Here is a 27,968-nt window from a genome sequence, read left to right as displayed (position 1 = left end):
GTACCCTAGGATGTAGATTATCAGGCCCTGGGGATTTATCGGCCAGCAATCCCATCAATTTCCCTAACACCATTTCCCTACAAATACTGATTTCTATCAGTTCCTCCCTTTCATTAGACCCTCTGTTCCCCGACATCTTTGGGAGGTTATTTGTGTCCTCCTTTGTGAAGACAGAACCAAAGTATGTATTTAATTGGTCTGCCATTTCTTTGTTCCCCATTATAAATTCCCCTGATTCTGACTGCAAGGGACCTACGCTTGACTTCACCAATCTTTTTCTCTTCACATATCTATAAAAGCTTTTACAGTCAGTTTTTATGTTCCCTGCAAGCTTACTCTCATATTCTATTTTCCCCCTCTTAATTAATCCATTTGACCTCCTTTGTTGAATCCTAAACTGCTCCCAATCCTCAGGTTTACTGCTTTTTCTGGCCAATTTATATGTCCTCTCCTTGGATCTTATGCTATCCCTAATTTCCCTCGTTATCCACGGTTGTCAACTTTTTTTGTTTTATTTTTATGCCAAACTGGGATGAACAAATTCTGTAGTTCCTCCATGCGATCTCTGAATGTTTGCCATTGCCCATCCACTGTCAGCCCTTTGAGTGACATTCCCCAATCAATCCGAGCCAAATGTAAGAAGTCACACAACACCAGGTTATAGTCCAACAGTTTTATTTGAAATCACAAGCTTTCGGAGCGCTGCTCGTTCATCAGGTGAAGTGGAGAGATGCATAAAGACACAGCTTATATAGTCAGAGAATAATGCCAGATGATTACATGTAATCTTTCTAACTGCCATTTATCACACCTCGGCAGAGAGATAATCACAGCAATCAAAGGTGTGAATGGTGTCCAAACAGGTTAGTCAGGAAAATATTACATCAAAGAACAATGAGGTGGGGTAACAAGGGGTCAAATGTTGCTGATGCTGGGGTCTGTATGAAAAACAAAAAAGACAAAAAAACATTTTTTTTGCTGGAAATCACAGCAGGTCCGGCCGCATCTGTGTAGAGAGAACAAGCCAACGACGACTCGAGTCTGGATGACCCTACGTCAGGTGGGGTTACATGTAGCGTGACATGAACCCAAGATCCCGGTTGAAGCCGTCCTCATGAGTGCAGAACTTGGCTATCAGTTTCTGCTCTACGATTTTGCGTTGTCATGTGTCTCGAAGGCCGCCTTGAAGAATGCTTACCCAAAGATCGGAGGCTGAATGTCCTTGACTGCTGAAGTGTTCCCTGACTGGGAGGGAACACTCCTACCTGGCGATTGTTGCGCGGTGTCCGTTTATCCGTTGTCGCAGTGTCTGCATGGTCTCGCCGATGTACCATGCTCCGGGGCATCCTTTCCTGCAACGTATGAGGTAGACAACGTTGACCGAGTCACATGAGTATGTACCATGTACCTGGTGGGTGGTGTCCTCACGTGTGATGATGGTATCTGTGTTGATGATCTGGCATGTCTTGCAGAGGTTGCCATGGCAGAGTTGTGTGGTGCCGTGGTCGCTGTTCTCCTGAAAGCTGGGTAATTTGCTGCGAACGATGGTCTGTTTCAGGTTAGGCAGCTGTTTGAAGATGAGTAGTGGAGGCGTGGGGATGGCTTTAGCGAGGTGTTCGTCGTCATCGATGACATGTTGAAGGCTGCGAAGAACATGGTGTAGTTTCTCCGCTCCGGGAAAGTACTGGACGACGAAGGGTACTCTGTTGGTTGTGTCCCATGTTTGTCTTCTGAGGAGGTCTATACGATTTTTTGCTGTGGCCCATCGGAACTGTCGATTGACGAGTCGAGCGTCATATCCCGTTCTTACGAGGGCGTCTTTCAGCGTCTGTAGGTGTCCATCGCATTACTCCTCGTCTGAGCAGATCCTGGGTATTCGCAGGGCTTGTCCATAGGGGATGGCTTCTTTAACGTGGTTAGGATGGAAGCTGGAGAAGTGGAGCATCCTGAGGTTGTCCGTGGGCTTGCGGGTGAGTGAAGTGCTGAGGTGTCCGTCTTTGATGGAGATTCGTGTGTCCAAGAATGAAACCGATTCTGAGTAGTCCATGGTGAGTTTGATGGTGGGATGGAACTTGTTGATGTTATCGTGTAGTCTTTTCAGTGATTCTTCGCCGTGGGTCCATAGGAAGAAAATGTCGTCAATGTATCTGGTGTATAGGACATTCAGCCTCCAATCTTTGGGTAAGCATTCTTCAAGGCGGCCTTCGAGACACACAACGCAAAATCGTAGAGCAGAAACTGATAGCCAAGTTCCGCACTCATGAGGACGGCCTCAACCGGGATCTTGGGTTCAAGTCATGCTACATGTAACTCTACCTGACGTAGGGTCATCCAGACTCGAGTCGTCGTTGGCTTGTTCTCTCTACACAGATGCAGCCGGACCTGCTGTGATTTCCAGCAAAAAAAAAGTTTTTTTGTCTTTTTTGTCTTTCATACAGACCCCAGCATCAGCAATATTTGACCCCTTGTGACCCCACCTCATTGTTCTTTGATGTAATGTTTTCCTGACTAACTTGTTTGGACACCATTCACACCTTTGATTGCTATGATTATCTCTCTGCCGAGGTGTGATAAATGGCAGTTAGAAAGATTACATGTAATCATCTGGCATTATTCTCTGACTATATAAGCTGTGTCTTTATGCATCTCTCCACTTCACCTGACGAAGGAGCAGCGCTCCGATAGCTTGTGATTTCAAATAAAACTGTTGGACTATAACCTGGTGTTGTGTGACTTCTTACATTTGTCCACCCCAGTCCAACACCGGCATCTCCACACCAATCCTAGCCAACTCGCGCCTCATACCATCGTAGTCTCCATTATTTAAATTCAGGACCCTAGTCTCTGAGTCAACTATTTCACTCTCCATCTTAATGAAGAATTCTATCATATTATGATCGCTTTGACCCAAGGGGCCTCGCACAACAAGATTGCTAATTAATCCTTTTTCATTACGTAATACCCAGTCTAAGATGGCCTGATCTCTAGTTGGTTCCTCGACAGATTGGTCCAGGAAACCATCCCGTATACACTCCAGGAATTCCTCCTCCACAGTATTGTTACTAATTTGGTTAGCCCAATCTATATGTAGATTAAAGTCACCCATGATAACTGCTGTGCCCTTATTGCACGCTTCTCTAATTTCCTATTTAATGCCATGCCCGACCTCTGCATTACTGTTTGGAGGTCTATATACCACTCCCACTAATGTTTTATGCCCCTTGGTATTTCTCAGTTCTACCCATACAGATTCCACATCATCAGAGCTAATATCCTTCCTTACAATTGTGTTAATCCCCTCTTTAACCAGCAATGCTACCCCACCTCCTTTTCCTTTTTGCCTATCTTTCCTGAATATTGAATACCCCCTGGATGTTGAGTTCCCAGCCTTGGCCAGCCTAGAGCCATGTTTCCATAATCCCAATCATATCATATTCATTTACCTCTATTTGCGCAGCTAATTCATCCACCTTATTACGAATGCTCCTCGCATTAAGACACAAAGCCTTCAGGCTTGTTTTTTTAACGCTCTTAGATTTTTTAGAATTATTATTTACTGTGGCCATGTTTGATTTAAACCCTTGATTTCTCTGCCTGCCACTTTTGTTTTTCTCCTTCCTGTCTTTTGCTTTTATCATTGTTTCCCTTTCCTCTGTCTCCCTGCTCAGGTTCCCAACCCCCTGCCATTTTAGTTTAAACCCTCCCCCAGAGCATTAGCAAACACTCCCCCTAGGACATCGGTTCCGGCCCTGCCCAGGTGCAAACTGTCCATTTTGTACTGGTCCCACCTCTCCCAGAACCGGTTCCAATGTCCCAGGAATTTGAATCCCTCCCCCTTGCACCATTCCTCTAGCCACGTATTCACCTGAAATATCCTTCTATTTCTACTCTGACTAGCACATGGCACTGGTAGCAATCCTGAGATTACTACCTTTGAGGTCCTATTTTTTAATTTACCTCCTAACTCCCTATATTCAGGTTTTAGGACCTCATCCCGGTTTTTACCTATATCGTTGGTACCTATATGCACCACAACAACTGGCTGTTCACCCTCCCCTTCCAAAATGTTCTGCAGCCGCTCTGAGACATCCTTGACCCTTGCACCAGGGAGGCAACACACCATCCTGGAGTCTTGTTTGCGGCCGCAGAAACGCCTATCTATTCCCCTTACAATAGAATCCCCTATTACTATAGCTCTCCCCTTCTTTTTCCTCCCGTCCTGTGCAGCAGAACCACCCCTGGTGCCAGGATGTTGGCTGCTGCTGCCTTCACCTGGTAAGCCATCCCCCCCCCCCCCATCAGTATCCAAATCGGTATATCTGTTTGAGAGGGGGATGTTTCTATGTTACGTGGATAAACTGTAGAAGCTGGGCTTGTTCTCCTTAGAGCAGAGAAGGCTGAGAGGAGATTTAATAGAGGTGTTCAAAATCATGAGGGGTCTAGATAGAGTGGAGAGAAACTATTCCCATTGGCGGAAGGGTTGAGAACCAGAGGACACAGATTTAAGGTGATTGGCAGAAGAACCAAAGGCGACATGAGGAAATACTTTTTTATGCAGCGCGCGGTTAGGACCTGGAATGCACTGCTTGAAAGGGTGGTGTAGGTAGATTCAATCATGGCTTTCAAAAGGTAATTGGATAAGTACCTGAAGGAAAAAAAATTGCAGTGCTACGGGGAAAGGGCGGGGGAGTAGGATTAGCTGAAGTGCTCTTGCAGAGAGCCGGCACAGGCTCGATGGGCCAAATGGCCTCCTTCTGTGCTGTAATCATTCTATGATTCTAGTGCAGTTGATGTTGTGTATATGGACTTTCAGAAGGCATTGGATGCCCCTTCCTGCCAGCTTGCCTGATCCCCGGATCAAGATCCCTGATTTATGCTGAATTAGTTGATCTAAGGCAAGGCAACAATAGGGGTGCTACAACTGAGCACAAGAAGCCAGGGCAGAAAAGGGAAAAATCAGCTAGAGCTCCTACACTTGATCACAGTCCATTTACTCCTGATTAAAAGTGTACATGTGTGGGTGAAGGCAGCATCAGGCTCAGCTGTGATGTCCTTTATTGCCAAACAACCTGTCAATGTACACATGAAGAATGCCACTTGGGTGATTTATGTGAAGGCTGCCAGTGTGGACCCATGAATCATTGGCTTCAGGAAAGGAGGAGGGAAAAGTGGATTAGAATTGCAGAGGGAAAAAAATGATAATAGGAGTTTGGCCTGTCAATCGCAACATGGTGGTAGTTATTCATAACCAACAAAATGATTTTGCTAAGGCACTATTGCAAACTAGAGTTATAACTATGCCATTGCACCAAACTAAATACATGGGTCCAATAAAAAATCAACTATTTAAGAAATAAAGCAGAAGGTTCCAATAAATGATTTAACATTTACTGGGTCAAACACATATTATCTTCTGAATTTTTCCTCAGCACTTTTATTTGTATGAAGTGAATTAAATTCACAGATTCTTGAAATCAGATGATTTTTATGATATAATTAATCTTCAAGTAAGATTAACGAATAGGCTTCATTTAAATATCTTCAGATAAAATTTCCTCCATTCGCAAGTGTTAGCAAAACTCACATGAGTATAAAGTGGGAAATCCATTTCATTCTCATGCCAAATTTTTACAGAGAAAGTTATATATTTTGAGTTTTACATCCAGTGGTAATCATAGTAAGGCCCAGGATCCACTTGAAGCTCATCTCTCCATTATCAATGGCACTGAGAAGACTTGTTCTTCCTTCTGTCTTCAACCTTCAACTCAGAATCAACTTGAATGTGGATCGTTGCTGGATTTTAATGCTTTTTTCACTCCTCCTGCTTTCCAGCAATCAAACGAGGTGGAGCTATCCCAGCATTCACAAAGAAAGTAAGCAATATTTTCTCCACAGCAGCATAATTCCATCACTCTGTGGTATTAATGGGGATTCATAAACTACAAATCAATGGGGATTAAATGATTGGTGTCAACTAACATCATTCTGATCCACAACGTTAGACACTGATATACATGTTATTGCTTCCAATGCAATTAAATTGGGAAAAATTGTCTGGGGAAGGGAAAAGTGGATAAATGATGTGGGAGAAATTTGCAGCAATTACAAATCACTGAGCAGTGCAAATGTGTTTATATTTAAGAATAAACAGAGAGAGAGATTATTGATAGAGTTGTGATTATAAGTTTAATTTCTATCTAACTTCTCTTGTCAGTCCTAGTTGAAATTTTCCAGTATGTTCTGACTCACTGCCTCAAGTCCTCTTCATCTTAGGTTTCAATCATATTGCTTGATGCACTTACTGGGGCAGTAATTCCTCCCCAAACGCGTGAGTACGGAAGGGGTACTCACGCGTCTGGCCGGAGGAAATGCCGGTTTTCAGCATGCACAGCGCATGCGCTGAAAACTGGCATTTCCTCTCCTCTAACCCAAGAGGTGAAGAGGCTAGCGCGTGCGCTGTAGGGGGCAGCGCGTGCGTCTTGGATTTCTTCTGTTTTGGGGGATTTGCACTTGTAAAAAGCACACGTAAGTATTTATTTTTTACAGGTAAGTGGTGTTTTAGTGTAATTTAGAAAAAAAATTTCCACAGGTTTATTATTTTAAAGAATCTACAATAAGGTAAGTTTAGTTTTAGACCCTTTTTATTAAAAATTTATTTTTTTCAAAAAAAAAGTTATTGTTTAAATTATTTTTTTTTTAAACTTATTTATACTTAATTTAATGATTGGGATGTTTTTAAATTTTTATTTAAAGTTTAAATGGTGTTTTGGGCCCCCGTAGTTTTCATGAGTTTGACAGTTCTTACTCTCAAACTCATGAATGAACCTTCCCCTCCCCTGATTGGTTGTACAGTGCTCACCTGATCCCAGCCGGCACATCGCACTAACTACGCCGCTGGGTCAGGTAAGCACAGCGCGCTGACATCTGAACCGGGCCTGTGACAGGAAATGCAAGCAGGCCCGGGCTTCAGATGTCAGCGCGCAGGGTGAGTGCAGATTGGAGGCTTGCACGCGCGGCAAGCCCCCGACACCAAGTTCTGGGCCAATATGATTTAATCTCCAATTCTAAAATATCATTCCTATCTGAGCAAGTGTAATTTTTGTACCTGGCTTCATGGAGGTTGTGCTGATGGGTCAGTTATCCTAAATGTGTGAGAGTTATTTTCTACAGAGCCTCTTTGGGATTGTTGGTGAAAGTCTGAGGCCATCATACTGAAGCTATATGGGGCTCATCTCATCTATATGGGGCTCTGCTCACACTGCACTTAAGTATCGCATTCAGTTCTGGTCACCGAAGCACAAAGGAAAACCCAGTCCCTGGAAGTGGTGCAGAGAAGGGAGACAAGGCTGATCCTCCCTGTCAATGGCCTGATTTATAAGGAAGAGTAAGGAAAAAAAAACTTATAGACTTCAGCCCGAAAGAGGAGATGATTGATTGGTATCTTTTATATCTCTATAAAATTTCCTTTGAGTTCAACAATTTCAAACTATAACCCCTGCCCCTATTTTTCATGCTGTATGATTTTACCATTCCCGTTTGCAACATTTTATCTTTCCTGCCTCTTACAAAAGCACAGTATATTCCTTCAATTCCTTCCTCCCCTCCTGTCTCTGCATCTGCTTAATATCTGTTACATATCCAGCTTTTTCCAGTTCTGATGAAGGGTCCCAGATCTGAAACGTTAACTCTGTTTCTCTCTCCACGGATGCTGCCTGGCCTGCTGAGTTTTTCCAGCGTTTTCTGTTGTTTTTTCAGATTTCCAGCATCCACAGTATTTTGCTATTATTTAAAAGATACTACAGTACTGTAAATGGAATACAAATGTTAGTACAGAGCACTATTTCAAGTTAAACCACAACTGCAGGAAAAAGGACATACGTATAAACTGGTAACGTTCAAGTTCAGGACAGTTGTCAGGAAGCATTTCCTGGAATGGTAGTGGAGGCAAAAACTGTAGAATCACTCAAGAGGTAGTTAGATGCTGTATTGGGGGATTCGGGGTCGGGGGGGGGCTTAAGTTTCTATGGCAGGATGAGCTGGAAGGCTGAATATTCTCCCTCATCTGTACTTACTTCTGCAATTATCTCATCTATATGTTCTGTACTGCAATGCTTTGTGCTACACCTGCAATCTAAAAGATGTGTGTTTGACAGGGAGAGTACATTGTGTATTCAAACAACCTTCCAAGCAGGGTTTCAGTGCTGGGTCATTTATGCTACAGAGTTGCCTTTCTACAAGATTGCTTCTAACAAGCACAGTTAGGTAAAAGGGATATTAGTCTCAGTTACTGCAGTGCCCCATGTCAATGATAATAATAAATCCAGCACTGTCCTGCATCACCAAGTCTGACACACAGCAGTGCCGCATGTCACCGAGTCTAGTTCGTGGGAGACTATGACACCATCAAACCAATCCAAATGTATATTAATTTGATCTGCCTAATAGGCATCAGGCCAACTTCTGGGCAGGGAACCTGTCAGGGCCAAAAGACGTACACTGTGGAGTTAAAACGCCACAACATGCGGGGACACCCAGACTTCTGGATTTCCCATCCGAAACTCCGCTCCTCCCACCAACCACCCCCCTCTCCCGCCTCCGCCCACGTAACCCGCCCCAGTAAATATCTAGGCCAATATTTCTAAAAACATGAATTATTCATATGTTTAGCCTTTACCGAAACACAGAGGGCTCGATTTTCCCAGCCCCGAGGAGGCGGGTTTGGAGGCGTGCGAGTTGTTAAAATTGCCAAAACTGGCGGGCAGGCTCGTTACCGCCTCCAAGCAATTTTCCCAAGTGCGTGTTTTCTGATCCGTTTTCCATCCCGCCTCCAAGAGGCGGGATAGGCCCTGAAGGCCCTTAACAACCACTTAATTGCCTCTATAATCCCATTTTGAGAGGCCTTTCCGATTTTAACACATTTCCCCCATCCTACACACCTCCTCTGGAACACGCCAGGTAATCCTGGCGGCCTCACTAGTGGATTGCTTACGAACAGCTGCAGCTCCACCATTACAAAGGAGTTTTCACCGATGATCATTTGCAGGTGGCAGAACTTTGTTGTTTCAGGTCTGGGGGAACTTTTAGCAGGCATACTCAGTGTTGTGGAAGTTTGGAGCCTGACACCCATCTCCAGTGTGACCTCCTTGGAAACCCCTCTCCCCACCTTGACTAAGCGCTTCCTCAACTGAGGCATATACCAGAAGCATGGCGACCATTTAATTCCTTTCCTCTTGGACATCAAATTCGGATGAAGGCCAGCCGTGGCAGCAACAGAATAATGAGCAACAGCAGCACCAACAGCAGGAACATCAACAGGAGCGCCAAGCTGTTAGTCACCCACCTGAAGATGCACAGGCCAAAAGGCACCAGAGCGCCACCATATTGCTGCCCGGGATGCAAGGGACGCACTCATCCTGGCCAGATTTGCTTAGCCTGCACAATTTAACACTTTAGTCTTGCTCCTTCTTACCAGATCATCGACAATGGAGAAGAGCCTACAGAATCCTATCACTCTGACCACCATTCTGATAATCGCAAGGTGCCCTAAGCCCTCAATGTGAAAGTCCCATTTGCAAAATGACACAGGCCACAACTTCAACAGTTTGCCATCAAAACACTTCATAATACAATCACAATGATGGCTGGTCCAAAAGCAAAACAACACAGCACCCAAGTGACTACTTATGCTTTATCTTCCTCTTATGCGTGCTCCTACGTGATGCTTCCCCTGTGGCTTCAGCAGATGTGGAGGCCCCTTGCTCGCTCTCTTGCTGCTCCTGTCTCGACGCCTTTGGCGGGCATCCTCTAGGGTGGCGAACCTGTGCGGGCTCGCCAACAGTCTGCTGCTCCTACGGCTGTGCAGGGGCTGAGACACCCATCCCATTTGGGTGAGGACTCTGGTGGGGCTCTGACCAAGGGCTTTGCTGTGGCATGGTCGTGTGAGCGCTTGGAGAGGAGCCCCCACTTCCTTGTTGTCTGCCACCAACATCCCTCTCATGAGTCAGCCCCACTTCAGAGCTAGCAAGTGGCTTGACAACAGCTTGCTGCACTGCAGAGGGGCCATGAGGACCCATTTCTGCACTGGAAGTCCTACTCCAGAGGACTTGCATGAAGGTCTGCTTTGTTTGCCCAATAGCTGACCATCGCTTCTCAAGAGATGTCATTCTATTCTGAACAATGACCATGTTTTCAATACCATTGCAACTAAGCTCCTCCATGGACCATGGAAGGAGTGAGTGCAGTGAATGCATAGCATAGATGCTTAGAAGGATACAAAGGACCCTCCGTGTGTTGTAAGTTGTTGTTGTCGTGGCATCACAGTGATAGGAAGTGTGAGGGCTGCATGGTCGAATAGTTAAGTGAATGTGACCATAGAGAGAGAGGGAATGGGTAAGGGTGCAGGGATGTAAGTGTCAAGTGGGATGTGGAGGAAGAGGTTGGCAAAGCAGAGTGCTGGTGAGGAGAGGCGATGGGAAAGTCATACTCACTTTTCCGGTGCGGAGAAGGTCATGAAACCTCTTCCTGCATTGCAGCCAGGTTCTGCGGCTCATTGAAATGGAGTTGACAACCTGGGCCACTTGTAGCCACACAGCTTTTGTCTGCTGGAGTTGCTTTTTTCTCCCTGAGGAAGGGAACAGTACCTCCTTATTACAGCTAGCTCCGTACACCAGAGCTTGGAGGGAGGGCTCATCAAACCGAGGAGCACACTTTTGCTTGATCGTTGACATTTTCCACAATTCAACTCCTTCATATAAATTGCAGAGCCTTTGCAGTCTCCAGAAGAATCAAGGCTGCTTGCAGGCCTTAAATCCAACAGCATTGATGACGTCATCGGAGGCGACTTTCGGTATGAAAAGACTAATTGGGCCAGTGGTTCCCACATGCAGGAAATCAATTGGCCAATTAGGGGAAAATCACACTTTTTCAACACTTCACTTAGGAGTCAGGGTCCTGACACGATTTCCACCTGACACGCCCCAGCCCGCCCACACGGACAAAATCCAGCCCAGAATGACTGAAGTCATTTACACAGTATGTTGTAACTGCTTTTCTGTAGAACTCTTCAATAGGAAACCTCCTGCTGATTACCACCTACCACCCTCCCTCAGCTGATGAATCAGTACTCTGCCATGTTGAACACCACTTGGAAGAAGCACTGAGGGTAGCAAGGGCACAGAAAGTACTCTGGGTGGAGGACTTCAATATCCATCACCAAGAGTGGCTCGGTAGTACCACTACTGACCGAGCTGGCTGAGTCCTGAAGGGCATAGCTGCCAGTCTGGGCCTGTGGCAGGTGGTAAGAGAACCAACCCGAGGGAAAAACCTATTTGACCTCATCCTCACCAATCTACCTGTCGCGGATGCATCTGTCCATGACAGCATTGGTAGCAGTGACCACTGCACAGTCATTGTGGAGACGAGGTTCTGTCTTCACACCAAGGACACCCTCCATCGTGTTGTGTGGCACTACCACCATGATAAATGGGATAGATTCAGAACAGATCTAGCAGCTCCAAACTGGGCATCCAAGAGGCGCTGTGGGCCATCAGCAGCAGAATTGTATTCCACCACAATCTGTAACCTCATGGCCCAGCATATCCCTCACGCTACCATTACCATCAAGCCAGGGGACCAAACCTGGTTCAATAGGGAGTGTAGAAAAGCATGCCAGAAGCAGCACCAGGCATACTTAAAAATGCGGTGCCAACCTGGGGAAGCTGCACAGGTCTACATGCATGCTAAAAAGCGGAAGCAGCATGGTATAGAGAGAGCCAAGTAATCTCACAATCAACAGATCAGATCAAAGCTCTGCAGTCCAGCCACATCCAGTCGTGAATGGTGGTGGACCATTAAACAACTAACAGGAGGAGGAGGCTCCATGAATATCCCCATCCTCAATGATGGTGGAGACCAGCACATGAGAGCAAAAGACAAAGCTGAAGCATTTGCAACCATCTTCAGCCAGAAGTGCCGAGTGGATGATCTATATAGGCCTCCTCCTGAAGTCCCCACCACCACAGAAGCCAGTCTTCAGCCAATTCAATTCACTCCACGTGATATCAAGAAACGGCTGAGCGTACTGGATACAGCAAAAGCTCTGGGCCCTGACAACATCCCGGCTGTCGTCTGAAGACTTGTGCTCCAGAACTAGCCGTGCCTCTGGCCAAGCTGTTCCAGTACAGCTGCAACACTGGCATCTATCTCACAATGTGGAAAACTGCCCATGTATGTCCTGTCCACAAAAAGCAGAACAAATCCAATCCAGCCAATTACCGCCCCATCAGTCTTCTCTCAATCATCAGAAAAGTGATGGAAGGTGTCGTCAACAGTGCTATTGAACAGCACTTATGTAAGATTTGCAAAATTTCTGCATTTCCCCGAAGGCTGTTATTAATAAACGGGACCCTGCGTGGACTTTTTAAATCAAAAAGGGTACCCAAAATGGCATCCGTGCCTCGTGGCAGCAAGCCTGTGAGATTTTAAAATGGACTCTGCAACGCAGACAGCTTGTGGATCGAAACCAAGCTGTAGGCTTCTGTGAAGAGAGACTTTGTATTTTGGAACCAGACAGGACTCTGAATTATGCATTGGACCGAATTGGAGACAAATCTAAATTCAGTTTAGGCCTATAGTTAAGGCCATCAAGCAGTCTACATATATTAATCGGAAACAGATTAACAGAGCCATCGAGGCTGGACAAGCCCATCAAGGAACTTTCAGGACAATACAAGTCAATTATCGGGCCGGTAGATGCGATTACCGGCCATCTAAAACCAGTTAGTATGGATTGCTACCATTATTTAAACTAGCCCGCCAAGATTAAAACAAACAACTAACCTGATTTGGCGCGCAGATAAGGGTTTTCGACAAAGGTATAATTGAAGGCCCTCGGGTAGCAATCGGTGGGTTTGTGTTCTTTGGTGTGTGTTCCTCGTTGGTTGGTGTGCTGGTGCTGCCACTCTTCGGCCCCTTGCCCTCGTGGTTGCCACTCTTTCCCCGTCCCGCGCTTACCCCCTGGCCTTTGCCCGTGCCCTTTTCCCACTCCATCTGGAACTAGCCCCGGCACCGGGTCGGGCGGACACAGACAATTCAGGCCAGGTGAGGCGGGACATGACGAGGGGAGGAGGGAAGACCACCGGAAGGAAGGCCACCTGAGGAAGACCGGCTGAAGAAGACCAACTGAGGAGACGAACTGAGGGGAGGCTTCGAATTATTGGGCCTTCAGCCTCAGCGACCTTCGAATATCTGCACACCAACTCAATCTGGCGGCTGGCGACGAAGAATCATCCCTGCAAGGTAAAGAACCCAAACAGAGGCTTTAACTTTGGGGTACTCGAACCTGGACAACGCCCTTGCAGCGCTCGGAGGCCACGTGATGACAGCAGGCTCCAGAGAGCACCAAGAGCGAACCCCAAACCCAACCGCTGTTTTGAGTCTAACAAACCTTTTGATTGGTGAGCATGAAGTTCTGACCCCTCATAGCTTAATCTAGTTAGGTATAGGGGGTGGGATAAGGATAAGGGGATTGTTAAGGTAGTTGTTTTCCCTCGATGTGCCATGTGTACCCCAATCCCTGTATAAGTATATAGTTAATTATTATTCTTTTGTATTTTTTGCCAGTAGAAGTGTACGCTAGTAATTTTTCCATGAGATTGTATCAAGTTTTTCCTCTTCAATAAAATCTTGGTTTTTGTTTACATCCAACCACCTGTCTACGTCAGTCTTCTCTGTACCGCCGCCTTGTACCTAAGTCCGGTGTCTAGAACCCAGGGGCGTGGGAGCGATTCGAACCGCTCACAAAAGAGTCAGGGGCATAACTGACTGGGCGTACGTACGCGCCAAACACCACCACGCGCCACCCCCTACACTTACTCACCAATAACCTGCTCACTGACACCCAGTTTGGGTTCCGCCAGGACCACTCAGCTCCAGACCTCATTACAGCCTTGGTCCAAACATGGACAAAAGAGCTGAATTCCAGAGGTGAGGTGAGAGTGACTGCCCATGACATCAAAGCAGCATTTGACCAAGTGTGGCATCAAGGAGCCCTAGTAAAGCTGAAGTCAATGGGAATCGGGGGAAAAAGCTCTCCACTGGTTGGAGTCATACCTGGCACAAAGGAAGATGATTGTGGTGGTTGGTGGTCAATCATCACAGCTGCAGGAGCTCCTGAGGGCAGTGTCCTAGGCCCAACCATCTTCAGCTGCTTCATCAATGACCTTCCTCCATCATAAGGTCAGAAGTGGGAATGTTCGCTGATGACTGCACAGTGTTCAGTACCATTCGCAACTCCTCAGATAATGAAGCAGTCCATGCCCGCATGCAGCAAGACCTGGACGACATTCAGGCTTGGGCTGATAAGTGGCAGCTAACATTCATGCCACACAAGTGCCAGGCAATGACCATCTCCAACAAGCGATAGCCTAACCACCGCCCCTTGACATTCAACGGCATTACCATCGCCAAATCCGCCACCATCAATATCCTGGGGGTCACCATTGACCAGAAACTGAACTGGACCAGCCACATAAATACTGCGGCTACAAGAGCAGGTCAGAGGCTGGGAATTCTGCAGTGAGTGTCTCACATCCTAACTCCCCAAAGCCTTTCCACCATCTACAAGGCACAAATCAGGAATGTGATGGAATACTCTCCACTTGCCTGGATGAGTGCAGCTCCAACAACACTCAAGAAGCTCGACACCATCCAAGAGAAAGCAGATCGCTTGATTGGCACCCCATCCACCACCTTAAACATTCACTTCCTCCACCACCGGCGTACCGTGGCTGCAGCGTGCACCATCTACAAGATGCACTGCAGCAACTCGCCAAGGCTTCTTCAGCAGCACCTCCCAAACCCGTGACCTCTTCCATCTGGAAGGACAAGGGCAGCAGGCGCATGGGAACACCACCACCTCCAAGTTCCCCACCAAGTCACACACCATCATAACTTGGAAGTATATCGCCGTTCCTTCATCGTCACTGGGTCAAAATCCTGGAACACCCTCCCTAACAGCATTGTGGGAGTGCCTTCACCACACAGACTGCAGCGATTCAAGAAGGCAGCTCACCAGCACCTTCTCAAGGGCATTTAGGGATGAGCAATAAATGCTGGCCTTGCCAGTGACGCCCACATCCCATGAACGAATAAAAGTTTTTTTATCTCTTGCCACATCAGCTTCTGGAGGAAACAAAGCTCAACACTTTTGGCCAATCACTACAGGCCATACAACAAATTTGCAACTTTAAGTACATAATCAGGTACAAGATGTCTCTTTCCTTCTCCCCACCAGCCCACTGAAAGGAATGGACATTGTAATCTGGAAAACAAAAAATGAGAACAGAGAAAAATACTTCAAACTAGTTCAAATATAGAATCAATTCCAAGAACTGTTATAAATAAAAATGGAGTATCTATTTACGACCTTTAAAAAAGTACATTAAGAAGGTTATTATTGCCCATGTAAAGGTACGGAAACAAGCAATGAAGATGATTCTGAGTATCAGAAATTTATGTTATGAGGAAAAGTTAAGGAAACTTGCTGATAGTTTAAACTTCTGAAGCTCTGGATCACTTATAAGGGAATTGGTTTATTTTCTTTGGAAAATAAAATTTTGAGCCAGTTCAATTGAAGCTTTCAAGATTATTGCAGTGAAGTTTATTTGCTGGTTTCTTTTACATAAAGATCAGATTAGGTCTTTGATCACAGATCAAAAAGATTTGCCTCCTTGATTTAAATAGCAACACTATTCCATTTGTCTGAAAGAACCAAATTGTTCCAATGTGAAGTTTTGTATGTTTGACAACATATATGTTACATTCCCCATAACAAGCCCTCAATATCCATCATTTATTTGTGACATTGTTTACTTTGGTTAATCCATGTATTGTGAGTGTTCCAGCAGAATAGTCCACAGAAAAAGTACTGCAAACACCCCGTCATCAGCATTTATACAGTACTTCACACAGCTCTGGGGTAGATATTCCATGGGGTTTCTCCTGATCTCTTGCCGTAACTTCAGCAGGAGATTGGCAGAAAGGCTGGAGAGACCGCATAAATGGCTATTTATGCTGTTTCTCCAGGGCTTCCTGCAACTTTACGATGGGAGATCGGTCAGGAGAACCCGCATGGAAATTCTACCCCTGTCTTTAACCATTGATGATTGACAGCTCTGACGTCAAATGCTTTTAGACTGATTTTAGACTGGGTAGCATGCTTGCCTCTGAGTGAGAAGGTTGTGGGTTCAAGTCCCAGTCCAGAGACTTGAGCACATAAATCTAGGCTGACACTCCAGTGCAGTACTGAGGGAGTGCTGCACTGTCGGAAGTGTCGTCTTTCAGATGAGATGTCTGCTCTCAGGTGGACGTAAAAAATCCCATGGCACTATTTCAAAGAAGAGCAGGGGAGTTATCTCCGGTGTCCTGGCCAATATTTATCCCTCAATCAACATTACAAATACAGATTATCTGGTCATTATCACATTGCTGTTTGTGGGACTTTGCTGTGCGCAAATTGGCTGCCGTGTTTCCTACATTACAACAGTGACTGCACTTCAAAAGTACTTCGTCAGCTGTAAAGCGCTTTGGGACGTCCGGTGGTCGTGAAAGGCGCTATATAAATGCAAGTCTTTCTTTCTTTCTTTTAAAGTCCTGAGGAAATTTCCCATTGTTTTAGTGCTAGCTGAAGTTTGGAACGCTGTGGATGATCGAGATTTGCATCATCCATGTGCAACCTCATTTTATGAAGTAAAATGAAAGATTGCCTCAACCACACTTCTGTTGCTTATCCAATAATGTAAGAAGTGGATTCTAAAGAAATAGTTTAGCCCGATAGACTAATTGTTCTTACTAGGCCATTCAGCCCCTTGATCCGGTTCCGCCATTCAATTAGATAATGGCTAATCTGTATCTTAACTCCATTTACCCACCTTAGTTCCATAACCCTTAATATCCTTGCCTAACAAAAATCTATCAATCTCAGTTTTAAAATTTTCAATTGACCTAGCCTCAACAGCTTTTTGGGAGACAAAGTTACGGATTTCCACTACCCATTGTCTGAATAAGTGTTTCCTCGCATCACTCCTGAACGGCCTAGCTCTAATTTTAAGGTTATGACTCCTTGTTCTGGACTCCCCCACCAGAGGAAATAGATTCTCTCTATCAACTCCTTTAATCATCTTAAACACCTCAATTAGATCCCCTCCTCCAAGGGAATACAAGCCTAAGTTAACCATTTAACCATTTTAGCCCTAGTATCATTCTGGTGAATCTGCACTGCACCCTCTCTAAGACCAATATATGCTTCCTGAGGTGCGGTGCCCAGGACTGAATGCGGTACTCCAGATGGGGTCTAACCAGAGCTTTATGTAACTAACATAATTTCCACCCCTTTGTATTCCAGCCTGCCTGAGCTAATAGCTAACATTCCATTGGCCTTTTAAATTATTTTTTGTACCTGTCCACTAGCTTTTAGTGATTTCTGTATCTGGACCCTTAAATCTCTCTGCTCATCTACAAGTCCTAGCTTTCCCCCCCCCCCATTTAAAAAATACTCTGGTCTATTTTTCTAAGGTCCAACGTGAATGACCTCACACTTTCCCACATTGAACTCCATCTGCCACTCACTTAATCTATCAATGTCTCTTTGCAACTTTCTGCTCCCATCTACACTAATTACTGTGCCTCCTAACTTAGTAAACTTAGATATACAGCTATCTAATCCTTCATCCAAGTAATTTATAATTATATAGTGTAAAGCTGAGGCCCCAGTACAGATCCCTGGGGGACACCACTAGTCACATCCATTTATTAACTGTGTCATGGGGGAAGTAGTGTATAAGATTTTCCTGTCTTTGTTCCTATGTAACATTGCCTGTATTGATGAATGGTCAAATTTTCATTTAGATAACTTTACATAAAATGAAAGAGGACCTGTTTGATCACTGTCTGTCACACTCTGTAGGAGATGTTTAACTCAACATTGTCACTGTAACTTTTTTCTCTCAAACTTTTTTGAACAGTTCCTCCCTCCAGCATTCACAGCAGGAATTGTGTTTTAGATTCCAGCAATTAATTGTACTCTTGGAGATCCTAGCACAGTTATTTTTCTCTCAACGGGACTGTAATAACTGAAACTCTCCAAAACAGAGTGCCTGGACAATCTAACAGGCAACAAAAACAGGAAATACATGTACTGGAAACACTCAGCACAGCAGTCTAACAGCACCTGTGGAGAGAACAGACCAATTGATATTCCAGATGCACACCCGAATTCAAAACACCTAATACTTTAACAGGCATGTTATCCCAACAGATGGAAGAGCTGTTTGTGGATTAAAAGATACAATATTGAACACAGGTTAATTTTTTTTTAAACTTAAGAATGCCCAGAATCCCAGGGCAAGCTCATAAATGCAATCAAGTTTTTTTAAGTTGAGAGAGAGAAAGTGAATAAGAAAAAGAGAAAGAGAAAGAGAAAAAAAGTATCACCTCCCAGAACCACAGAAGTCAAACCTCCAACTGTTGCAATAATATTCAGTCTATTAAAGTTACAAGACAATGTAGTTTTTCATACCAGGCTTTGTAACAGGAAAGTGTTTTAAAGTCAATGATGTATTTCTTGTCCTGCTTGGACAGAATGAAAGTCTGTGGTTTGCTATGACACAGAAGTCTAAATGTGGCAATTGTTAAGTCAAAACTGACAAACCACATGCTAAGAGCCTCACAGAAAGAGACGTGTGAGAATAGAGATTACAGTAAACTACAGAAACTAGCACTTCCCTGCCATTATCTTATCAAAGCACAATCATCTGATTATTTCCTTACTGTTGAGTCTGTGTTTCCAAATGTAGTTATGCTGAATAACTGGACACAGACTACAGAAATAATTAAACAGGTCTTTAGTAATTGAGGGTCAGGGCTAAACTGGAATACACTTTGCTCCACAGTGTTTATATACCGGTGTGGTCACCACCGGTACTACAGGTAGACTACCCTTTATCCGGACTTCCAAAAACCGAAACCCTCTAAAAACCGAAGGTTTTTTCGTTCAGCGTAAGTCGTGCGTACGACTTACGCTGAACGAAAAAACCTTCGGTTTTTAGAGGGTTCCGGTTGCGGAAGTTCGGATAAAGGGTAAGTCGTGCGCACGACCCCCCGCCGACCCCCCCGCCAGCCGCCGACCCCGCCAGCCCCGACAACCGCCGACCCCCCCGCGGACCCCGCCAGCCCCGACAACCGCCGACCCCCCCCGCGGACCCCGCCGGCCCCGACAACCGCCGACCCCGACAACCGCCGACCCCCCCGCGGACCCCGCCAGCCCCGACAACCGCCGACCCCCCCCGCGGACCCCGCCAGCCCCGACAACCGCCGACCCCCCCCGCGGGCCCCGACAACCGCCGACCCCCCCGCGGACCCCGCCAGCCCCGACAACCGCCGACCCCCCCGCGGACCCCGACAACCACCGACCCCGCCAGCCCCGACAACCGCCGACCCCCCCCGCGGGCCCTGACAACCGCCGACCCCCCCGCGGACCCCACCAGCCCCGACAACCGCCGACCCCCCCGCGGACCCCGCCAGCCCCGACAACCGCCGACCCCCCCCGCGGACCCCGCCGGCCCCGACAACCGCCGACCCCGACAACCGCCGACCCCCCCGCGGACCCCGCCAGCCCCGACAACCGCCGACCCCGCCAGCCCCGACAACCGCCGACCCCCCCCGCGGACCCCGCCAGCCCCGACAACCGCCGACCCCCCCCGCGGGCCCCGACAACCGCCGACCCCCCCGCGGACCCCGCCAGCCGCGACAACCGCCGACCCCCCCGCGGACCCCGCCAGCCCCGACAACCACCGACCCCGCCAGCCCCGACAACCGCCGACCCCCCCCGCGGGCCCTGACAACCGCCGACCCCCCCGCGGACCCCGCCAGCCCCGACAACCGCCGACCCCCCCGCGGACCCCGCCAGCCCCGACAACCGCCGACCCCGCCAGCCCCGACAACCGCCGACCCCCCCCGCGGGCCCCGACAACCGCCGACCCCCCCGCGGACCCCGCCAGCCCCGACAACCGCCGACCCCGCCAGCCCCGACAACCGCGGACCCCGCCAGCCCCGACAACCGCCGACCCCCACCGCGGACCCCGCCAGCCCCGACAACCGCCGACCCCCCCCCGCGGGCCCCGACAACCGCCGACCCCCCCGCGGACCCCACCAGCCGCTGACCCCCCCGCGGACCCCGCCAGCCCTGACAACCGCCGACCCCCCCCGCGTACCCCGCCGGCCCCGACCCCGACTGACTTACGCTGAGCGTCAGCGTAAGTCGTGCGCACGACCCCCCCGCAGACCCCCGCCGACCCACCTTCCGAAATCCGAAATTCTCCTTTATCCGAAACTCGGCTGGTCCCGAGGTTTTCAGATAAAGGATAGTCTACCTGTACAATGTACAGGAGCCATCAAAAAGTAGTCCATCACCTTAAGGTATCCTCTTAAGGTGGTACAGGTTACATACACTACAATTCCTCCCCTTTTAGCTTAACAGTGTACACCCCAATTTTAAACATCACATGGATAACATATATACAACTTTCACACAAAACTGTTCAAAGATTCAGTCTCTGAGGAGGCCTCCTGATCCGGGCCGGATAACGCCTTTCAGGGGTCTCTGGTTCTCGTTGCTGGGGTGACTCATCCATTTGATCTCCTATGGATTGAACATCATCATGTACGTTCGAGTCTGAGGTAGATGCTACAGGCTCAATAACTTCTTCAACTGGTGTCTCTGCCGTAGACATGGGGTCGACCCTTGTTCTCGATTCCAGAAGTTGGTCAGCATGACGTCGTATTACGTTCTCTCCAACGTCTACCGTGTACATCAAGGGTCCTTGTCGGGCACGAATTGTTCCGGATTGCCATTTATCATTCCTATAGTCCCTGGCCAACACTGGTTGTCCTATTTCGAAACTCCGAGTGGCCTTGTTATTTACATGCTGGAATTGCTTGTTTTCGACTTCCCTACGCACATTGGGTTTTAACAAATCCAACCGGGACCGCAACCTCCTGTTATAGAACATTATGGCAGGGCTTTGATTTGTCACTGCATGCGTGGCGTTTCGATATGCCATTAGGAAATTGTCCACCTTGTGTTGTAGTGGAATATGGTCTTCGCTCATGGCCTTTATCGCCTTTTTGAACGTTTGTACAAATCTCTCGGCCAACCCATTTGTAGCCGGATGATGTGGGGCAGATGTATAGTGTTTCACCCCATTCTTTTTCATCAATTTCTGGAATTCTTCTGACACGAACTGTGGTCCGTTGTCTGAACATATTTGTTCCGGCAACCCATTCCTTGCAAATATGGTTCTTAGAACTGCGATCGTCTTTTCAGAGGTAGTGGTCGACATCTTAATCACTTCCGGCCATTTAGAATGTGCGTCTACTGCTATCAAAAACATGGAATCCATGAATGGACCTGCAAAGTCGATATGCACACGTTGCCATGGGGTTGAAGGCCATTCCCACGGATGCAGCGGTGCAATTGGAGGTGCGTTTTGAACTTTTTGGCACCTGAGCAGCTTTTAGTCAGATCTTCTATTTGTTTGTCGATACCTGGCCACCACACATAAGCCCTAGCAAGGCTTTTCATCTTGACTCCCCCCAGATGACCTTCATGCAATTCCTTCAGAACTCTCTCCCTTAATTTAGGAGGAATAATCACCCTTGTTCCATACATCAATGTTCCTTGACAGACGGACAGCTGTTCTCATCTGGCTGAGAATGCTGGTAACAGTGGGTCACCATGTGCTGGCCATCCTTTCACTGTCAAATCGTAGACCCGAGACAGTGTCGGGTCGTTTCGGGTCTCTCTCTCAATACCCGCATTGGTGACTGGTAAGCATTCGATGATGGTCGAGTGAAATATCTCGACAGGGTCAACTGCCGGTGCCTCTTCCGCTGTAGGTAGTGGCAGGCGCGACAGCCCATCAGCATTACCATGTTGCTTTGTACCTTTGAATTCGATATCATATTGATGTGCCCCTAGGAAAAGGGACCATCTCTGAAGCCTCTGCGCCGTCATAACCAGAACACCCTTCTTAGGGTTAAAAATGGAAACCAACGGCTGGTGATCTGTCAGCAGCGTAAACTTTTGGCCTTGCAGGTAATGGTTAAATTTCTTAACTCCCCACACGAGGCTGAGAGCCTCCCTATCTATCTGAGCATAGTTGCGCTCTGCGGAGGTCAATGATCTGGATGCGAACGCGACTGGCCTTTCCAAGCCATTTGGAAACTTATGTGAGAGCACTGCCCCGATACCATATGGAGAAGCATCACAAGCTAAGCGAATAGGCAGCGTTGGGTTAAAGTGAGCCAACACTTCCTTAGAGGTGATCAGTGCCTTGCTTTTTTGAAAAGCCCGCTTACAATCATCGCTCCACTTCCATGGTATTCCCATTTGCAAAAGAGTGTTCAGCGGGTGTAACACCGTGGATAAATTTGGAAGAAACTTGTGGTAATAGTTAACCAACCCAAGGAGCGACCTCAACTGGGATACATTTTCCAGAGCGGGAGCTTTCACAACAGCTTCGATCTTGTCAGGTGACTTATGGAGCCCCTCCTGGTCAATGACGTGGCCGCAGTACGAGATTCGCTTTTGAAAGAACTCACATTTCTGGCGATTAACTCTGAGCCCATATTCTTTCAATCTGGTGAGCACCTGCTCCAAATTCGCGAGGTGATCCTTATCATCATCTCCTGTAATCAGAATGTCGTCCAGGTAGCATTGTGTGCCTGGAATTCCCTGCAATACCTGCTCCATGGCCCTTTGCCAAATCGCTGGAGCCGATGCCACTCCAAAAACCAGTCTATTATACCGATATAAGCCCTTATGTGTGTTGATCATGAGATACTGGCATGGCGCTTCATCAACTTCCATCTGTAGGTACGCCTGCGCCAGGTCTATCTTGGTGAAGTGTTTCCTGCCAGACAGCGAAGCGAAGATATCTTCAATCCGCGGAAGCGGATATTGCACCGTGTGAAGAACCGGATTAACAGTGATCTTGAAATCGCCATAGATGCGAACCTTCCCAGGTTCCCCCGGCTTGTTGCTCAACGAACGCTTCATGACAGGAACAATGGGTGTGGCCCATTCGCTCCAGTCCACCTTTGACAGTACTCCTGAATGTTCTAGCCCTTCCAGCTCTGCTTCCACAGCAGGTCGTATCGCATAAGGTACCGGTCTGGCTTTGAAAAATTTTGGGTTTGCATGTTCTTCAACCTTGATGTTTGCCGTAATTCCTTTCAGTGTTCCCAGTCCCTGTTGGAACACCTCCTTAGCATCGTCCAATATTTTGGACAGTCGTTTAGGTTTGACGTCGTCCTCTTTACAGGAATCTACAGTCAGTGCTTGTATGGAATGCCAGTCCACATTTATTCTCCGGATCCATTCCCGTCCCAGTAGTGGCGGACCTCCATCGGGTAACACATACAAGTCCATTTCCTGACTTTCTTTACCATTGTAGACCACATTTACTTTTATCTTTCCGATGGGGTATACTATTTGCCCCGTGTATGTTTTCAATACAATCTCCGTATCCCTCAGGGGAATGTGCGAGAATAACCTTTTGTAATCTTGCTTATTCATGACCGGCAATGCCGATCCAGTGTCCAATTCCATCTTCACTTGGACTCCTGCTATCCGAAGCATGACCCAGATAGTTTGGTGGTCTGCTGTGTTACCCACATTATGTATTTTTAGACAACCCAGTTCCTTACTGCTGGAGTCTGAATCCATCTTCTGTTCATCCGAACTGTTCTCTATCACCTTGTGTACTTTTTTGTACTTCTCCTGCGGCGACTTTTTGCTGCTGGTCTTCTTTCCTGACCGGCATACTCTCGCTATGTGACCAAGTTTGCCACATTGCCTGCATTCTTTATCTTTGAACCAGCACTGGTTCTGGTCATGCATTGTCCTTCCGCAACGATAGCACTTTACTGCGCCCAATGCCATTTCATTGGTGCTGAATTCCAATGGCCTTTGCTGTATCTCTGCAGCGCCTCGTGCTGCTGCCTCGTGCGATGCTGCAATGCTGAAAGCTTTGTCCAGCGTAAGATCCTTTTCCTCTAGCAGTCGCTTCTGGGTTCCTTCCCTTAGGAGCCCACACACAAACTTATCTCTCAGTGCGTCTGCTAGTTCTGTACCGAACTGACAGTACTTTGATAACTTGCGCAGTTCGATTAAGAATTCAGCGTTGCTTTCCTCTTTAAGTTGAATTCTTTTGTAGAATTTAAATCATTCCGCTATCAGCAGCGGCGTGGGGTTTAAATGCTCTTGCAGGATAGTAACAATATCCGCGAAACTCTTTCCTACCGGTTTATCTGGTGTTACAAGGTTCCTTAATAACCCGTACATCTTCGCACCCATCGAGTTTAATAGGGTTAGTGCTTTCTTATCCTCCGGTACCTCATTCGTTGTACAGTAAACTTCGACGCGTTCCACATAAGTGGCCCAATCTTCCACATCGCTATCAAAAGCAGTGATGTTACCCGTTTTTGGCATCCTTGTTGAGTTTCCTTTCCTTCGGATATGATTATTATTTTATTTTATTTTTTTCAAAATGGCGGCTTCCCGCGCTTGTCTTCTTCCCCCGCCGACTCAAAATGGCGATTACCGCGCTGTTGCCCTTCTCGCCTCCCAGTGGTCCTTTATTTTCCCCTACGCTGCTGCTCTTGTTCCCCGCCGCTCCCGCGGTCCTTGTGGACATAAACGCTTTTCTGGCTGCCGCGCGTCTCTGCCCCGATTGCAGTCCGGCCCCGGACACCGGCTGCGGTCGTGTTCTCCGCCCTTTTCGTCGTTTCCCTCCCCTTCTCTTACTGACAACTCGGCTGACTTCCCCACCGTGCCGCTCGATCGGGCTTACTCGCCGCTGTTGTCGAAGGGATGTTCACTGATGTTTGACTTCGTGGCCAGAAGCCAACCCGGGTTCCCGATTGCCTCCCGTGCTATGCAGTGCCCAGCAGGATGTTGAGGGTGGATGTCCTTGATCGACACCCGTTTCAGAGGCGAAGCTTCCTTTGATGCAACTGCCGCTAGGTAAGATCAGACTCGTCGCCACTGTTGAGTCTGTGTTTCCAAATGTAGTTATGCTGAATAACTGGACACAGACTACAGAAATAATTAAACAGGTCTTTAGAAATTGAGGGTCAGGGCTGAACTGGAATACACTTTGCTCCACAGGGTTTATATACTGGTGTGGTCACCACCGGTACTACAATGTACAGGAGCCATCAAAAAGTAGTCCATCACCTTAAGGTATCCTCTTAAGGTGGTACAGGTTACATACACTACACTTACGACATACACAATATATTTTTTAAACCTACACTTTAATTAAGTTTGTTTCATATAATAACATTGAGGGTACATTTATAACAACAGCAATATTAAGCAAACATTTTATAACAACTTTTTAAAAATACTTTTCTTCTTTCTTGTACATTAAAATTCAAAATCTACTTCTCTCCAAAAGAAAAATACTTCAAGAATTCAATATATATAACTACACCCAAACTTAGTAAATCTTTTCTTCTGGTTTTCTCCCTAATGTTATTAAGGTACATTGATTAGTATCAACAAAGTGAATTCTGAGGAAAAATTGGAGAAACTAGGGTTTTTTAACCTCAAAAGAGGGTGATTGAGGGAAATATATAGAGTTATACAAGATATTAAATGCCATTGATAAGGTTAATCCAGACATGATTGCCTCTTGCAGGAGATTACATGGCTGCTGGGGAGGTGGGAAGTGTTTAGTCATGATGCTCCAGCCACCATGAGGAGTGGGGCAGGCTTGATGGACCTGCTGATCTTTGCCTGCCCTTCAATTTCATATGTTCCTACAACTTCAAGATATGCGGAGATACAATTGCTGCAAATGTTTGACAGATGTCAGAAGAACTTGATTACTCTTGGAATGGCCTTCCAGGTAAGGAACTGAAGGCAAAAACCTTAGCTTCATTGAAAAGTCAGTTAAATGACTTGATGGGTATTGCAAAGCTTTTCTCAGGATGGATGAGCGAAGAGAGGCTTAAAAGACTCCCTGATCCATGTCTATCTTGCAAGTCATGTTCAGTTCCAGTTCTATACACCTTGGCAGCCCAATGGTCATTCTTCATTTGTGAGTCTAGTTGCCAAATTATCTGACCATGAGGACTTCACAACTGACCATAATCTAGTCCACACATATATACGCATAATAAGCAAGGGTCACTAGATAGCAATCAGAAACAAGAAACCTGGCTGATTGTCCACTCCCTACCCAGAGGGCAACTATAGTGCTCCTACAGCCCACATGAGGCTGGGATCAGTTAACTGAACATAGGCTGGATAGCAAATCTGCAACCATCCTAATACAGCACAGTGCCAAACTATGAGCTATTGGGGGAGCAGCACATATATGATTATTTCCAGTGGAGTTCAACTCAAGCTTATGATTATCAGATGTGATTCCTCCAAAGGGACCAAAAACTGTAATTATTAAACTATATATTTTGTATTAAAATATATTTTTTTTTAAGAAAAATGATCATGGCTTCTAGAATTTTATCAGTATTATGTCAATATATATGTAATGCCACTCTACTGACAGGATGACGACCATAACTCCCATACAGGAGAGTTCCTGAATTCAACCGTGCAATCAGAGGGAGTCGCTATACAGATGTTTTCCTGCCAGGTGAGAGAGAAAAAAGCGAGTCACCTTGGGCCACACTCACACACCTCATGGCAGCTGGATCAAGAGCATCGTTAGCAGGGGCCTAGGGGCAGGTCAGCTGGGAACCTATCCAGTGGTTCAGGAAGCCTCAAGAGTGGATGGGAGAAAGGTTTTTGTTAATTTATTTCTCTTTAAATGAAGGAGCAACTGAACAGTTTTAACAACTCGCTTATAAAAGATCATCAAGAAATAGATGCAATTCTAAATGTAGCAGCATATCATTTAAACAACAAACTTGTGTGGATATCAACACGAGCAAAGCTGTAGTTCCACACTGCCATAGCTGTTTGTTTTGTTTTAGTGGGAGCCAAGAATAGAAATATTTGGAGAGTATGTGATCTCCCATATGTTCAAAGTGTTAGTGCAAGAAGCTTAACCTTTGACTTACCCAGACACAAGGTTGCAGTCATCAGCCCCAGTATCATCATTTCTTAGATGGAGGGAACCTGAAAAGAAAAAAGGTCGTTGAATGTGCTTATTGCTGTTAATATAAACTTGAATTTTAAAATGTAACATATTCTGCAAAAGTAAAGAACGTAATAATCTAACAGAGTGATGTACAAATAGAAAGAAAAATGCTGGAAAGCTGACATTTAAAAAAAATGTAAAACACCAGCAATCACAGCATCTGAAACAGAAAAATAGGTTGTTTTGGATGAATTGATTCACTCAAAACATTAATCTATCTTTCTCTTTCAGTCACTGACCAACCTGCTGTGCAGTTTCAGTTTAAGTTTATGTAAAATATAAATCTGTATAATATTAAAATCCTCATGGTTTTTGTGGATTTTGTTATAATTGTGACACATGGTATATTGAAATCAATGGGCAAAGCTGTAACACTCCCAGCCCATTGAAATGAATCAGTACAACTCCAACGGTAATGGTAAGACCTGCTATTCTTACTTGCTCCAGAGAGACCACTGTTACCTCTAAAATAAATAACAATGGGGCATTTTCCCTGTAATACCCTGGGCATATTTTATATTGTCTGGGCACAAAGTACAGAGGAAAATTAGGCCAGAGCATTGCCCAGAGATTTTCTGTTCATTGATTTAAAAAGGTAGAAAATTGCAGGGGATCCAGTATCAGCGTACAATCCTTCCTGCCCTATTTTCATCTAGGTGTTGTGCCCAGGTGCAATACGAGGAGAATCTGCCTGAATATTACAAGAACGCCTGTTATTCTTGTTTTCTCCAGAGGTGCTGC

At 46.4% G+C, this 27,968-nt stretch overlaps 1 protein-coding gene across 4 annotated transcripts in view; it reads right to left on the bottom strand.

Annotated features, from left to right (window-relative positions):
• Positions 1-27,968, bottom strand: part of lepr (leptin receptor) — a 249,473-nt gene that overhangs the window by 190,763 nt on the left and 30,742 nt on the right. For all 4 annotated transcript variants that reach the window (XM_085982710.1, XM_085982712.1, XM_085982709.1 and 1 more), the window contains one exon: positions 27,148-27,205. In XM_085982710.1, the coding sequence (XP_085838836.1) occupies positions 27,148-27,187 (40 nt within the window). In that variant the 5' untranslated portion in view covers positions 27,188-27,205. The remainder of the gene's footprint in view (positions 1-27,147; positions 27,206-27,968) is intronic.

This window comes from Somniosus microcephalus, chromosome 3 (genome assembly GCF_052327205.1).
Source record: "Somniosus microcephalus isolate GS21.2 chromosome 3, FLI_Smic_1.0, whole genome shotgun sequence".
NCBI lineage: Eukaryota > Metazoa > Chordata > Chondrichthyes > Squaliformes > Somniosidae > Somniosus > Somniosus microcephalus.
The sequence above is the reverse complement of the archived record's forward strand: the minus strand, read 5'-3'. Positions and strand labels throughout refer to the sequence as shown.